Below are 15,869 nucleotides of genomic sequence, written 5' to 3'. Positions count from 1 at the left end.
TTATTTTTTAAAGCCCATAAAATGAATTAAGAACACATAAATTTTTATCATCTGCGACGTGACGAATACATTTTAATTTACTCAAGAATGCGTACCCTGATACATTAAATCTAATTCCTGTCTTATTTAATTTCACAACTTTGAAAAGGAATGTATGAATAGCTATAAAATGATGAGAAGATGTTTTATGGGTTGCTTCCATTTTTTCTGAAATAAATGAATAAATATAATGCTTATACGTTTTCATATCTTTTATATTCTTAATAATGAATGATATAGACCTTTCCACTTCATCTTCCTTCGGTGCTGTTCTTTCATATGAAACATTATTAGTATCTTCAACAATGAAACCGCAATCACATAAAATTTTATATGTTCCAATGGTTTCTTTTGATATTTTATCTAATAAATCAAAAACTTTATCAACACCTGTGCATTTATTTAAATAATAATTTGTGTAAATATCATGATCTTCTTTCTTAATCGTATTAGTTGCATATGTCACGTTTTTAAGAGCTTTTTTGAATTTCTCAGAATCGAGAGGGGGTGAAAATAAGATACAAGGGTATTTTTCATTATCAATAAATTGTAACTTATGTTTACGTATAAATTTAGTACCTTCTTCTGAAAGTGTTTCGTCTATTTCACCATCTAATAAATTTTGTGTTGATTCTGAGACATAATTTTTATATCTTTCTTCATGAGATTTCTGAACTTCTGATTCTGAAGCTGGGATATTCATTAAACCCTCTACTTCATTTTCATTATATTTTTCAACTTCTCTTAATTCCTTAATTCTTTTATCTATTTCATCTCTTATTTTTTTCAGTTTTTCAATTTCATCGTATTCATCATCTTTAATCCGTTCTTCATAATATTCAGGGAAAACATCAGGTTCTTTAGGTTTTTCTTCTTCAGATGTAGGATATAAGAAATTTATAACATCATCTTTATTCATTTTTCCATCATAATCTAAATCATTTAATAACTCGGCAAATTTTTGACAATTTCTTAAATAATATTTACTAACTTCATAACCCACCTCCTCTAATATATCCTTTATTTCCTCGTTTGTGAATCCTAATTTTTTAACGTTGTTAGTTTTGACGCTCATTTCATACAAAATAAAAAATAAATTATTCAAAAATGTAAGACATGAATGTTTAAAGTTTATTTTTTAAAATTTTTTTTATTTTTTATTTCATTATGTATGGGCTGAGTGTAAATGTCTTACAATTTTGAAAATTTTTTAAATCTTAATTTATTCAAAAACGTAAGAATAACAACCGTAAGAATCATACATTTTTTACTTCATATGTTAAAAAAAATGATACAAAATCGCTCGATATTATATGAATTCTTACGTTTACAAAAAAAAGTCACAAAGCCCTTCAACACAGTTCATAGGGATTTCGTGTAAAAAAAGATTTTGGTGACAAAAATCGTTTTGGGTAGGAACAGATTAAATAGCTATATTAAGAACTTAACATGAAATTGAGTTATGGTATAACCGCTAATATTAAAGTATTTTTTGGGAGACCTAAGTTTGATTCAGCAATGTTTATTTTTTTTATTTTTTTTTTAACCAATGGACGGTCTCAATGATTACAAAGAAGTAAATGGACCACAAACATATCCTGATGAAACAGAACATTGCGAGATAAGTTTGATAGATTACCGTGATAATCGTGAAATTCAACTAGATTTATCAAATTGTCGTCAAGAAATAGTCCAAAGTCTACAAGAGGGCCTATATGATAAAGCCTATGATATATTCATGCAACTTGATCCAGAAATTCAAAACACTTTTTATTGTGAATTAAAAGAAAACACAGATATCGATAAAAAGCCGAATATCTTATATTTTGTATTCAGTTACATGATTTTTATCTTGAAAGAGATCTTATTCCACTATTTTTAACAGATAATTGCATTTTATTTACAAACAATCAATTTCTCATGGCATTTTATCGTGTTATTTACAATAACTTTGAAATTTTCAAAAGTTTAACATTGTTTGATGAATTTTCGCATTTAATTGATCATCTTTTTTCAATATTTTTGCTTACGAAGAACTACTTACTAGGGAAAATTATTATTTATTTCTTCCAAGTATGTTTCAGAGATTTGTTGCAGTTAGATGTACTCAAAGATTGGTTATTAAACTTTCGTGATCTATATTATGAAAATTGTAACATATCTGACAATACATACATGGAATATTTCGTTATGAAATGCATTATTTATTCAATCTTGACTAAAAGAGGTATTTATGATATGAATTCAGAAATTTCATATTGGAAAGAAAAATATAATGAGTATGATGATTTGACATTCGAGTCAAAACAAAACATAGCTTTAATATATTTCCATTTTAAATATATTGGAATATTTGATCAAATAAAAGAAGCAAAAGAAAAATTATACGATGATTTCGAAGAAATTTTAAATACAGAGCAGTTCATGGAGTATTGGATCGACTGGCTTTGTTTCAAACTGTTTTATGCGAAGATTCTTCACAAGTTAATATCGAAATCGAAAAATTTGAAATTTATTATCTGTTTCAAATTATAAAACCTAAACAATAGTCAGGTTATTTTTGGTTTTTATGATACTCTTAATAAAAAGGTAATAAAATATACATTTTTAAAGATATTCAAGTTTTTAACAATAAATTGTCTATAATATACATCTGTACAATTATTATATAAATTTCATTATATGTGTTTAGTTCTTAGTTGATTTTTTTGGAAATATAAAATATTATTCCGAATAAAAAGTTTGTTTAAAAGCACACAGAACATAGAGTCATTACTTCATCATTAGAACTAATAGAAAACGTGAGTAGATTGTCTTCAATATGCTTGTAGAGCTTCAATTGTTTTTGGTAACAAATTCAACATTTTTAGACAAAAGTTTTGTATTTAACTACATATTTATCTATATAGTATTTTTACAGTTTCAAAAACAAATGTTTGATAGAATTTAACAATTTTAATCCCAATTTTATTTTTTTAATTATTATTGTGATATCTAAATAGTAATGTACATAGATCTAAATATTTATATTCAAATATTCTGTCCTTTATTCAAACTTCTGTCTTTATCAAATTTCTGTCCTTTCTTTCAATTTTCTGTCCTTTCTTTGGAAATAAATTAATGGAGCAGCAGGCTCAACTTTTCCAAATAGATACTTCTTTCTTCCGGCAGATAAATATGCAATTGATTGAACCAAATTTTAGCGATATTTCGCACCCACGAATCCCAAGAAAAAATTTAGCTGAATATAAAATCGAACAAGAAACCAAAAAAACAGAAGCACTTACAGAATTTAAAAACTTCCTAGCTGAACAACATTTTACTCAAAAAACTGAAACAGGAGGGCATACAATCGTGAAGATATTCGTAATCATTATGAAGATTATGCTAGCGTGGAGTATTCTATTGAAGATATAACAAGTGAGCATCTTACTCTTTCATCAGAATGCCTACGAGAATTCAATTCCCGTACATATTTCATGAAAACAGCATCAAATTCTGTTTTACCTCTACAGTACAAATTTAAGCAACCAGTCGCTATTGCAACAGAAGAAAATCATGAAGACAACCCCGATCAAAGTTCGACCCAGAATATTCAGAGTATAAATGAAAATAATACTATTAGTGAAAGTAATCATAATGAATACCAAAATACTAGTTCTAACGAAAATATTCAAAGTGAAAATCAAAATGTTTTTCAACACAAATACGTAAAAAAACCTTTGAATTTATATATTCGCAGGGAAAAATTATCTTTTGGAGTATGTATTTGGTAAAAATAGAGTATACATAGAATCTAATGCTTATATATTTGAAAATTAATTATAGAAATTTAAGTTCAAATATCGAATTTTTGAATTCTATCAAACATTTGTTTTTGAAACTGTAAAAATACTATATAGATAAATATGTAGTTAAATACAAAACTTTTGTCTAAAAATGTTGAATTTGTTACCAAAAACAATTGAAGCTCTACAAGCATATTGAAGACAATCTACTCACGTTTTCTATTAGTTCTAATGATGAAGTAATGACTCTATGTTCTGTGTGCTTTTAAACAAACTTTTTATTCGGAATAATATTTTATATTTCCAAAAAAATCAACTAAGAACTAAACACATATAATGAAATTTATATAATAATTGTACAGATGTATATTATAGACAATTTATTGTTAAAAACTTGAATATCTTTAAAAATGTATATTTTATTACTTTAATAAGCAGAGAGTAATACGATTGTGAAATTCTCGTTATTCTATAGGAAAAAATAACAATAATCAAAAAAAAAGTTGATCGCCATTCGAACTTGAGCAGACACCAAAAATAAGCCTATTTTAGCGGTTATACTACTATACATTTCAATTATTTAATCAAAATTTACAGATATATTTGTATTCCAAATATGCTTCAAACTATTTTCATTATGAACGAATTACTTATGAAAGTCAATATATTTGTGTTATGTCTTAATATGCTCTATTTCCGTTATATTCACAATCATACCTTCTATATTCTTATTTTTTTCACAAATTAAATTTAAATCATCAAGAAAACGACAGTGTAATTTTGCAATCTTGATACATTTCAATCACATCTTATTGATTTATGAGACAATGCAATTAAAACATATTCTTTTTTTTATTTTTCAAATTTCTCGTTTAGAAGAAAGTAGTTATTGTAATGATTCAAATTGTTAACCTGGTTACTTCATTTTTAACATGAAATATATCTCATTTTAGAATTAATCATTAAAACGTAGGGGGGAGTCTTTCATTCAAAATTGTGAGAATACGGTTTTTTTCACCAACATAAAATTTGTCACCAAAAAACCCCATACTGTTCAACATATACTACTATGAAAAGTTCTTTGAAAAGTTATTTTTTCTCATTTTTAAATATTGTATTAGCCTATTTATTTATAATCCAAATTAAATAACTTTAAATTCAATAGTTAAAGAATAATTTTGAAGGAATTGAGTTACTTTCCCCGACGATAAAATTGAGAGGTTTACATTTTGACCGAACTTAGCATGCAACAATATGATTATTATGTAAATAAAAGTGATTAGAACATAAACAAAGCATTTAATAATCTCTGAGATAAAATCCTTTGATTATTTTTTGAGGAATAATTCGGTAATCTGCTGTAACGTATCAGCTGGATTCTTAACTGTATGAGCAATAACTCTTTTATCGTGAGCAATTTCGTGATCGTTACCTCCTTCGCAGGTCATATCTCCAAAGAAGTGGATTTCATCATATTTTCCTTCAACAAATTGGAGGCAGTATACTTTCGACCAGCCAATTGGGAAAACGTCGAAAGAAATTTGTCCACCGATCGAATACTGCAATTTCAGATCTGGAAATTCTTTCTTCATTGCTTCTACCATATTATGGCGAATATGCTGAACCTTATCAAGCTTTCCAAATTCATTGCGCTCTTGTTGCGTGCAGTTTCTTCCAATTGGGCAGATGTTGATTAAACCTGTACGTAATTCAACAAATGTTCCTGATTTGACAGGAATATCAAGATCTGCTATGTATCTAAGCACAAAATTGACAAAGCGCTTGTATTGGTCGGGTGAAATGGCCGTTCTGATTGAATGGTTTCCAATTCTTTCATGGCCTTTGTATGCGACAAGACCATTTTCGGAAAATGAATAGTCAACTAAATCAAAAACATCATTTCCCAGCTGATCGTACTGTTTCGGTAGGTCGGAACCTCCAACAACACCTACATCACAAACTTTTCTCAAGTCTTTGATCATTTGGATAATCTCTGGTGGAGCATGAAGACGTGATGGTGTGAGTGTCCCATCAATATCAAAGAGAACGAGAATTCGTTTCCCAGACATAATCTAATAAAAAATTTTTTTTGAATTGCAAATTCAATTATTTTTCATAGTTTTTTACAGAACCTTGTTGAGTGTCAAATAAGCCGAATTCTGGCCGTTTGGTCAAATCACACTTTCTGCGATTTTAATAATACAGATTCTAAAATATCAAATAATATGGAGGCTTTTCTTCCACTCGAATTTATTAGTAGTATATGTTGAAGGGTTTTGTGACTTTTTTTTGTAAACGTAAGAATTCATATAATATCGAGCGATTTTGTATCATTTTTTTTAACATATGAAGTAAAAAATGTATGATTCTTACGGTTGTTATTCTTACGTTTTTGAATAAATTAAGATTTAAAAAATTTTCAAAATTGTAAGACATTTACACTCAGCCCATACATAATGAAATAAAAAATAAAAAATTTTTTTAAAAAATAAATCATTAAAAAATTAACATTGTAATAAACAGAAATTCATCAAAAGTGACAGCTCTCAATTTTTTGACATTTGTAAATTCTAAATTGAATGAGAAAAATGAAATAATACTAAGCATAATACAATATTCTAGATTTAATTATAATTAGGAAAAAGTTAGTTTTGAGAGTACTTTTCATAGGCATATAGAATGAAATCTTCTGAAAAATAATATCACATAAACTCATATTATTTTCTAATATATAACTATTTTATATAAAAATCAAATTCAATGATCTTAAAAGCGAAGGATAAACCTCAAAATTTACGAATATAATGAGTGGAAATATAATGCTTATCTATCATAAAACCATATGAAATATCAATTTTTGCTTTACGCCTAATTTTTGACGACAATTAGCAAAAAATGTTAAATGTTAACACTCAGTCCATTTGAATATGAAAAATAAAATTGACTTTGATTAAATGTTTTTATTTATCATGCAATTCTTCTTGCGACCAAAGATTTGAATAAAATTTCAAAAAATAAGATAGCTTAAAAAATAATATACGGTAGTGTTTACTAATAGATGAATAGTATATAAATTCTATTAAAATGGATTTGATCCAAAAAAATATATAAAATTTGATCATAAATAAAATCGTTTTAAATTACTTCTTCATTTAAATTATAACAATTATTTTTGGTTTTATATTTTTTTGGATCAAATCCATTTTAATAGAATTATATACTATTCATCTATTAATAAACACTACCGTATATTATTTTTTAAGCTATCTTATTTTTTGAAATTTTATTCAAATCTTTGGTCGCAAGAAGAATTGCATGATAAATAAAAACATTTAATCAAAGTCAATTTTATTTTCATATTCAAATGGACTGAGTGTTAACATTTAACATTTTTTGCTAATTGTCGTCAAAAATTAGGCGTAAAGCAAAAATTGATATTTCATATGGTTTTATGATAGATAAGCATTATATTCCCACTCATTATATTCGTAAATTTTGAGGTTTATCCTTCGCTTTTAAGATCATTGAATTTGATTTTTATATAAAATAGTTATATATTAGAAAATAATATGAGTTTATGTGATATTATTTTTCAGAAGATTTTGTGTTCTTCTTCAAAATTTTATTTTTTTATTAAAAAGAATCTTTACAAAATATACATTTACTTTAATTAATATTTAAAAACGTGCTCTATCAAAAGTTCCAAAAATTCAATATTTTAGCTTTTCTGATGTGTCACTTTTGATGAATTTCTGTTTACATCAACATTAATTTTAAAATAATTTATTTTCACATCTTCTATATATAGATGATATAAAAAATTTTTCTTACGTTTTTTTAAGTCATGAATTTGTAAGAAAGCGCGACATTATTAAATAAATTAGTAATAAATATTATATACTAAACACATTTTAAAAAATTAACATTAATTTTAAAATAATTTATTTTTTTATCTTTTATAAAAGAAGCTATATATAGATGATGTCGGATATTCCGCGATTAATTAAACATTGTTTAAATCCTGAATGGGTTAAACTTCAATTTAAAAATGAAGATTGTGAATTATTAAATGAATATGAAAGCCAAAATAAGCTAATGAGGTATAAATATAATGATAAAGAATATTTAATTTCATGGAATCAATGGAGTCATAATCAAAGACCTCATAAACGAGAAGAAGAAATTGAAAATAATGAAATGGAAATCATTGATGACATTAAAGAGGATGGAATTCATATAAAAATAAGAAGTCTGTTTGACCTTAAGAATGATTTATATATAAAAATAAAATAAACTTCTTACGAAAAATTAAAACTTAGTTATGTTTATTATTTTATTTTTTATTTTGTATGAAATGAGCGTCAAAACTAACAACGTTAAAAAATTAGGATTCACAAACGAGGAAATAAAGGATATATTAGAGGAGGTGGGTTATGAAGTTAGTAAATATTATTTAAGAAATTGTCAAAAATTTGCCGAGTTATTAAATGATTTAGATTATGATGGAAAAATGAATAAAGATGATGTTATAAATTTCTTATATCCTACATCTGAAGAAGAAAAACCTAAAGAACCTGATGTTTTCCCTGAATATTATGAAGAACGGATTAAAGATGATGAATACGATGAAATTGAAAAACTGAAAAAAATAAGAGATGAAATAGATAAAAGAATTAAGGAATTAAGAGAAGTTGAAAAATATAATGAAAATGAAGTAGAGGGTTTAATGAATATCCCAGCTTCAGAATCAGAAGTTCAGAAATCTCATGAAGAAAGATATAAAAATTATGTCTCAGAATCAACACAAAATTTATTAGATGGTGAAATAGACGAAACACTTTCAGAAGAAGGTACTAAATTTATTCGTAAACATAAGTTACAATTTATTGATAATGAAAATACCCTTGTATCCTACTTTCACCACCTTTAGATTCCAAAAAATTCAAAAAAGCTCTTAAAAACGTGACATATGCAACTAATACGATTAAGAAAGAAGATCATGATATTTACACAAATTATTATTTAAATAAATGCACAGGTGTTGATAAAGTTTTTGATTTATTAGATAAAATATCAAAAGAAACCATTGGAACATATAAAATTTTATGTGATTGCGGTTTCATTGTTGAAGATACTAATAATGTTTCATATGAAAGAACAGCACCGAAGGAAGATGAAGTGGAAAGGTCTATATCATTCATTATTAAGAATATAAAAGATATGAAAACGTATAAGCATTATATTTATTCATTTATTTCAGAAAAAATGGAAGCAACCCATAAAACATCTTCTCATCATTTTATAGCTATTCATACATTCCTTTTCAAAGTTGTGAAATTAAATAAGACAGGAATTAGATTTAATGTATCAGGGTACGCATTCTTGAGTAAATTAAAATGTATTCGTCACGTCGCAGATGATAAAAATTTATGTGTTCTTAATTCATTTTATGGGCTTTAAAAAATAAACTTTATTTTTATTTATTTTTTAATTTTTTATTCTTACATAAATGAACAAAAACGGAACAGCTAAAATGAATGATAATCAAATTAGAGCAGAAGGTAGAAGGTTATTTAAACGCTTCTATAACATTCCTGATGGTGTTAATCTAAACTCGTAGAAGCTATTTAAATGAAGCAATAGATGCATATGAAGGGTTTGCATTTCATCAGAAAGTGAGAGATTAGCGAGAATGTTAAATGTTAATATTGATTTCTATTATTGTGATCCTCAACCAGAAGCGTGGACATAAATAAGGTAGACTTTCCATTAGTGGATTCAATAATGATAGATCCAGAATTTGAAACAGTAAATATTTTATTAACACAGAGTCCATGTGGAAAACTTCACGCTGACAGAATAACAGACGTTGAAGCACTCACCGGCTATAGAGTTTGCCCATATTGTAAAGAAGAAGTTTATTCTATCCGTGATGATCCAAAAGGAAAAACCAAAGAAGATTTTTAAAGCATTGTGAGAAATGTAAAGAAAATAATGGGAGATTAATTCAAGACGTTCAGTTGCAAAAGACACAGCAACCATATGCACCACATATTACGAAACAGAAGATATATCAGTGGTTATTAGCTCATAATTTGCAGAAATATTATAAACCGACAAGATATTATATTACTTTTGACTTTGAAACATTAGAGACTAAAGAAGAATTACAACTTTCTGAGTGTGCAACTTTGAACGCTTACTTAAAACCATTCATGGTATCATCAACGGTTAAATTAAACGATAAAACATATACGAGGAATTTTTGCTTAACTTCGAGTGATTCTTTTATTTCTGATTGGATTGAGTTTTTATTTTCAACCTGTTCATTAGTTGCTAAATCAAATATGAGTCAATACAATGAATTGTTGAAGCCGCAAACGGTGGGGACTTTGTCCCATACATTAAATGAAAAACAGAAGGAAGCATTTAAAGAACTTCTAGATGAGGAATTCAATAAAGTGAATATCATAGGTTTTAATTCGGGAAAGTTTGATTTAAATTTAATTCTTCGTGATTTAAACACTGCAAAATGGAAAATAAAATCAATACTGGGTTCTTCTTCTCAATTTAAGCAAGTCATTGTAAAGAAAACAAACGCTCCATATGAATTGAGATTTATTGACATCAGAAATTATATAGCGAGTGGGACATTAGACCAATTCACTCAAGATTTCGGAAACAATAAATCACGTGTTAAATCCTTTTTCCCTTATCAATTTATCACATGGGAGAATTACGAAGAAGAATTATATAAAGAGGAACCATTCACGAAAGATTCATTTTATTCAGCATTAACTCAAGAAACTATATCAGATAGTGATTATCAAATATATCTCAATGATGCTAAAAATTTTAAGAATAGATTAGAATATTTTATTCATTATTGCAATAAAGATGTTGAAATTATGATTGACCCAATCGATAAAATTATTGAAGAAACATTTGTTTATAAAATTGATATGCTTCATAATCTTTCTTTATCATCGAATGCTTCAATGATTCGTTACGCTTTAGCATATAAAGACTTTAATCCTAATGAAAAATATCCTGAGGAAGAGATAGAATCAAGTTTTGAATTAACGAAAAAGTATTGGAAATATAAAATTGAATCATATAAGAAACAAGATGAAAAAGCAGAAAGGGATACTAAAAATAATGTTTCAATGGATGATTTTCAATACTATCACGATTTAATCCTTTCATCTAAATGCAAAATGTGTGGTAAAGCGTTTACATATGCTAATAAACCAACATTAGATAGAATAGATAATGAAAAACCACATACTAAAGAATTGTCGGTTAATGTGTTGTTATTGCAATGTCGTGAAATCAAATAAAGATGAAATGTTCAACGTTTAAGAATCAATTTAAGAAATTATGCATTAAAAAATAATTTACCAATGACTTTAGATTCAGTTGAAGCTTATCACATTCTCCGTAATGGAATTACTGGTGGTTTATCAAATGTTCAACATAGAGTAAATCTTAAAGGAATCACGCACATTAATAAACTTTCATATAATCCAGAAACTAAAACTGTATCAAATGAGGACACCACCAACATTATGACTCATTTCGTTGGTGTTGACTTTAATTCATTATATCCTTCATCATTTTCATCTAATCCTCATGATTTCATTCAATATACTGACCATAAAATGTATATGCCGGGAAGATTGAATGGTGTTATCATTTGTGATACAGCAACAAAGAAAGCAAAAGCACTGGGAATTATTAGAAAGAAAAAATACTTTATTTCGTGGCTGAAGTAAAGGGTCACATTGATGAAAAGTATATTAATGATTACATTAACTTTTTACCGATAATAAGAAACTTAGATATTATCACAGATGAAAAAACAATTGGCAGTTTTATGTATAATTACATGAAATCAAATAATTTACCAGTTGACCAGAAACAGAGGAAATTAACTCAGTTAGCATCAACACACAACCAATATCAACCATTTTCTTCTTATTATCTTTGGTATCTAATAGACAGATTTCATTTTATCATCGATGATATTCAATCAATTTTAACATTTACGAAAAACACTTGTTTTAATGAATTTGCGAACGAATTTATGAACGAAAGACAAAGGCTGAATTAGAAGGAAATAAAGGAAAAAGTTGATTTTGCAAGATTTCACTTAATGGATCATATGGTTACGATGCAATGAATACACAAAATTACGCAAAGACTAAAATAATGAATGCACAGAAGGCACGCGTTGCATGTATGTCAAATAAGTTTAAAAACATAAGAGAAATAGGTGAGGATACATATCAAGTGATGCTTAAAGATAGATTTTATAGATGTGATACATGTTTACAAGAGGCATTCTTCACTTTAGATAATGCTAAATACTGGTATTTGGTTTTCATTTATGATTTTATGTATAAATGCATGAATGTTAATCGTTTTCATTTCATTGAAGGTGATACTGATTCATCTTATTGGGCAATCGCTGGCGACCCAAATCTTCCTAACACTCAAGCATTTCAAGCAATTGTTACCGATAAACAATTTTATTATAAAAACATTTTCAAATTCGCACCATTTGATTTCTTCTGTTTTGAGGAGAAATTTAAACATAAATTAAAGAATAAAGCTGAAGAAAAAGCACATGAGAAAAAATTATTGGGTTTAGCAATTGAGAAACAAGGTGATAACATGGTTGCTTTATGCCCTAAGTGTTATACATCATTCAACGGTTCAATTGATGGAAGTGATTTTAAAAAGATTGCACAAAAAATGAAAGGTGTTAGTTTAAGATAAAATAAACAATTAACGCCTAAAAATTATTTGGATATAATAAATGATAAAGTGATATTTGATGGTCAAAATATTAATTTACAACTTAAAAACGGGTCGATGACTCGCTTAACAATCGGTAAGACTGCATTAACAGGAGCACACACTAAGGCTGTATGTTGTGAAAATGGATGTTGTATGCCATTTATTTAATACAATTTAAAATTTTATTTTTAATGAAATGCCACAGAAGAGACAAAAGGAACCAAATCGATTTATACCAAATGGTTTTAACTTTCAGATTCCAAATAATCAACCACAACGAATTTTTTAAATCCCATCACAGCATCAACAGCAACAACAACCGCCACCATTTGATACCGTTTTAGAAGGAGGAACCGTTAATGATGCGATTCAATATGTAAATAATGGTTTTGATACTATGATTCAAAGAGGTGGGCACCCTTAAAACATTTATTTTATTTTTATATAAATGGATAACGTACATTTAAAAAATTTAATTGCTGATTTAGTACTTTATCAAAATTTTCTTAGTTATTATGAATTAAAATCATATCTCCAAAAATATAATAAAAATATAACGGGTGATGATATGGATTATTATTATCCATATTATAAAAATGAAATTTTGAAATATCATGATAAAATAATTTCTAAAATTAAAGACAAAATTAAAAATAATGAATATGCAAAGGGAAAAACTAAATCACAGCTTAAACAGTTGAAAGATTTCAAAAATAAAGTATTAACAGAAGAAGATATTGATGAATTATATAAATTATATAATCCTGAGCCACAAAAACCAAAGAAGAAAAAGCCGAGCTCTAAAGTAGCAAATGTTCAACAGCTAAAGGTGCAAAACGCCCAGGTCCTTCAGACCATAAATGAAGCACAAGCTTTAATTTATGATTCATTAGTTAAACCATATTCAGCCCGACTTTTAAATGAAGATCAACTTTTGGAATTCATCCTTCAACATAAACTCGAAGTGGGAAAGTATATCAAACCTTTATATACAGCATATTTAAAACAAATGAATAGAATACATCCAGAATTAATGAAGGGAGGAATGAAATCCAAAACTTCATCATCCAAAATCAAAGCAGATAAAATTAAACCACTTGCAATACCAAAACCTCCAACGACAGTACCTCCTCCTCCTTCAGTTAATCCTTCATCATTCACTTTATTATATCCATTTCAATCACCAAAGAAACAAAAAGATTTTAAAAAGGATTTCAAGATATTAAATAAACCAACTGACCCGAAAATTCAACCGTTAAAGGAAAAATTTAGTCGCCCTTCATTTGCTCCATATCCATATTCATACGAAATCGATCATCTGGAATATTCAAAAGGAAACCCTACTTATTTATTTGTCATTAACATTAACACTAGATATTTATATTGCATTCCAGTGAAAGGGAAAACAGAACAGGAAACAAGAAGAGCTATTCAATACTTACTAGATCATGAAAGAGTGGATAATATAAGGAGTGATGGTGATAAAGGATTTCAGACAACTATGGCTCATTATTTTCCACAAATTAATTTTTACTTCTCATCCTCTCCATATACGTTTCATAATAAAATAGTTGATGCGGTAATGAGAACTCTTAGAGGTGCGTTAGGGGTTAACGGTCAGATATACTGTGATGGAAATCATGACTCCATCATACAGCAGTTAGTATATTATTATAATAATACATGGCATAGAACTATAAACATGACACCAGTGGAAATGAAAAATGATATTTCAAAAGAATGGGAATATATTAGAAAGCAAATGGAAAGGTTAAATGATGTTAAACGTGAACAAATTAATTCGGGCTCATGAATTTTAAACAAGGGGATAAAGTTTTGATTCATCTCGATTATGGAAAAACTAATAAATCAATGACAAAAAGAAGACGAAGATTTGACACAATAGCTGAATTTGTTAGATATATTAACGGCAATGCATTAGTTGAAGTTGACAATAAATTAATAGAAATTCCGATTTATTTTATTACTCCATTATATTTAAATAATATTTAATTTTTTTATTTCGTAAGAAATGAGTGACAACAAAGCAGCCAAGAGTCCTGATTCAATTAAGATTCAGAGTCCAGACAATGAATATAAAAAGAAACTAAACAGAATTAAATCAAAAATATGCTATTACAAAAAGAAAGTTAGTATACATATCAAGTGTACGGAGGCACTGCGCGCCTCCTTACCCATTATATGTGAATTTGACACTTTACAAAACCGTTAACGTATATTTTACAACACAAACGACAACACTAACTTAACCTTAAATATTTACAAAACCGCCAACCACTTCACCTCACTAACATTTTCACAAACGACTTCACTACTGTAAAAATAAACGTTCTCACTTACAAAAGTATTGCAACTCCTCCCATTGCTGTGCTTCGCATAACAGCTCATAATCTTCTGACTCACTTTCTTCTTCATATAGGTCAAAATCACTGTCATAGTTTATACCTGTAAGTTTTGACAAAGCTAATGAAACACGTTTACCGTTTGTATCGTATGCTTGTATAAACTTTCCATTCTTCATTCCTTCATAAACGCTCAAACTAACTTTACCCTTTCTCCCTCGTATCTGATAGAATGTATTTTCACGAGGAACGAAGAATAAGTTCTTGAACTCATGACCGTTGTAGTTTGTTATCTCAATAGTTTTCGTCATTTACATTGTAATAAACAGAAATTCATCAAAAGTGACAGCTCTCAATTTTTTGACATTTGTAAATTCTAAATTGAATGAGAAAAATGAAATAATACTAAGCATAATACAATATTCTAGATTTAATTATAATTAGGAAAAAGTTAGTTTTGAGAGTACTTTTCATAGGCATATAGAATGAAATCTTCTGAAAAATAATATCACATAAACTCATATTATTTTCTAATATATAACTATTTTATATAAAAATCAAATTCAATGATCTTAAAAGCGAAGGATAAACCTCAAAATTTACGAATATAATGAGTGGGAATATAATGCTTATCTATCATAAAACCATATGAAATATCAATTTTTGCTTTACGCCTAATTTTTGACGACAATTAGCAAAAAATGTTAAATGTTAACACTCAGTCCATTTGAATATGAAAAATAAAATTGACTTTGATTAAATGTTTTTATTTATCATGCAATTCTTCTTGCGACCAAAGATTTGAATAAAATTTCAAAAAATAAGATAGCTTAAAAAATATAATACGGTAGTGTTTATTAATAGATGAATAGTATAT

General features: G+C 27.3%; 3 protein-coding genes and 2 pseudogenes across 5 annotated transcripts, besides 7 other annotated features; 3 read left to right on the top strand and 2 right to left on the bottom strand.

The window, feature by feature from the left end:
* Positions 1-687: 687 nt before the first annotated feature.
* Positions 688-1,151: a mobile genetic element.
* A 394-nt stretch (positions 1,152-1,545) lies between these two features.
* Positions 1,546-2,628, top strand: TVAGG3_0844420 (uncharacterized protein; the record flags this gene model as incomplete). Its single annotated transcript, XM_001280674.2, has 1 exon — positions 1,589-1,848. A coding segment is annotated over one exon (260 nt), but the record flags the coding sequence as incomplete, so codon positions are not given.
* A 2,246-nt stretch (positions 2,629-4,874) lies between these two features.
* Positions 4,875-6,192, bottom strand: TVAGG3_0844410 (alpha-phosphomannomutase family; the record flags this gene model as incomplete). The annotated part of the gene is made up of 1 exon (XM_001299350.1): positions 5,156-5,896. The coding sequence occupies one exon, from the start codon at positions 5,894-5,896 to the stop codon at positions 5,156-5,158; it is 741 nt and encodes a 246-aa protein (XP_001299351.1).
* Positions 6,193-6,340: 148 nt separating this feature from the next.
* Positions 6,341-6,377: a mobile genetic element.
* Positions 6,378-7,553: 1,176 nt separating this feature from the next.
* Positions 7,554-7,591: a mobile genetic element.
* Positions 7,592-8,087: 496 nt separating this feature from the next.
* Positions 8,088-8,608: a mobile genetic element.
* Positions 8,609-9,336: 728 nt separating this feature from the next.
* On the top strand, positions 9,337-10,383 carry TVAGG3_0844370 (annotated as a pseudogene). The gene has a single exon. A coding segment is annotated over exon 1 (1,047 nt).
* Positions 10,384-10,789: 406 nt separating this feature from the next.
* TVAGG3_0844360 lies at positions 10,790-11,816 on the top strand (annotated as a pseudogene). The gene has a single exon. A coding segment is annotated over exon 1 (1,027 nt).
* Positions 11,817-13,905: 2,089 nt separating this feature from the next.
* Positions 13,906-14,573: a mobile genetic element.
* A 204-nt stretch (positions 14,574-14,777) lies between these two features.
* Positions 14,778-15,869: part of a mobile genetic element that runs on past the window's edge.
* On the bottom strand, positions 14,983-15,303 carry TVAGG3_0844340 (uncharacterized protein; the record flags this gene model as incomplete). The annotated part of the gene is made up of 1 exon (XM_051248985.1): positions 14,983-15,303. The coding sequence occupies one exon, from the start codon at positions 15,301-15,303 to the stop codon at positions 14,983-14,985; it is 321 nt and encodes a 106-aa protein (XP_051084460.1).
* Positions 15,312-15,348: a mobile genetic element.

The sequence above is a fragment of the Trichomonas vaginalis genome, chromosome VI, assembly GCF_026262505.1.
Source record: "Trichomonas vaginalis G3 chromosome VI, whole genome shotgun sequence".
NCBI lineage: Eukaryota > Parabasalia > Trichomonadida > Trichomonadidae > Trichomonas > Trichomonas vaginalis.
This window is presented reverse-complemented; position numbering and strand designations above follow the sequence as displayed.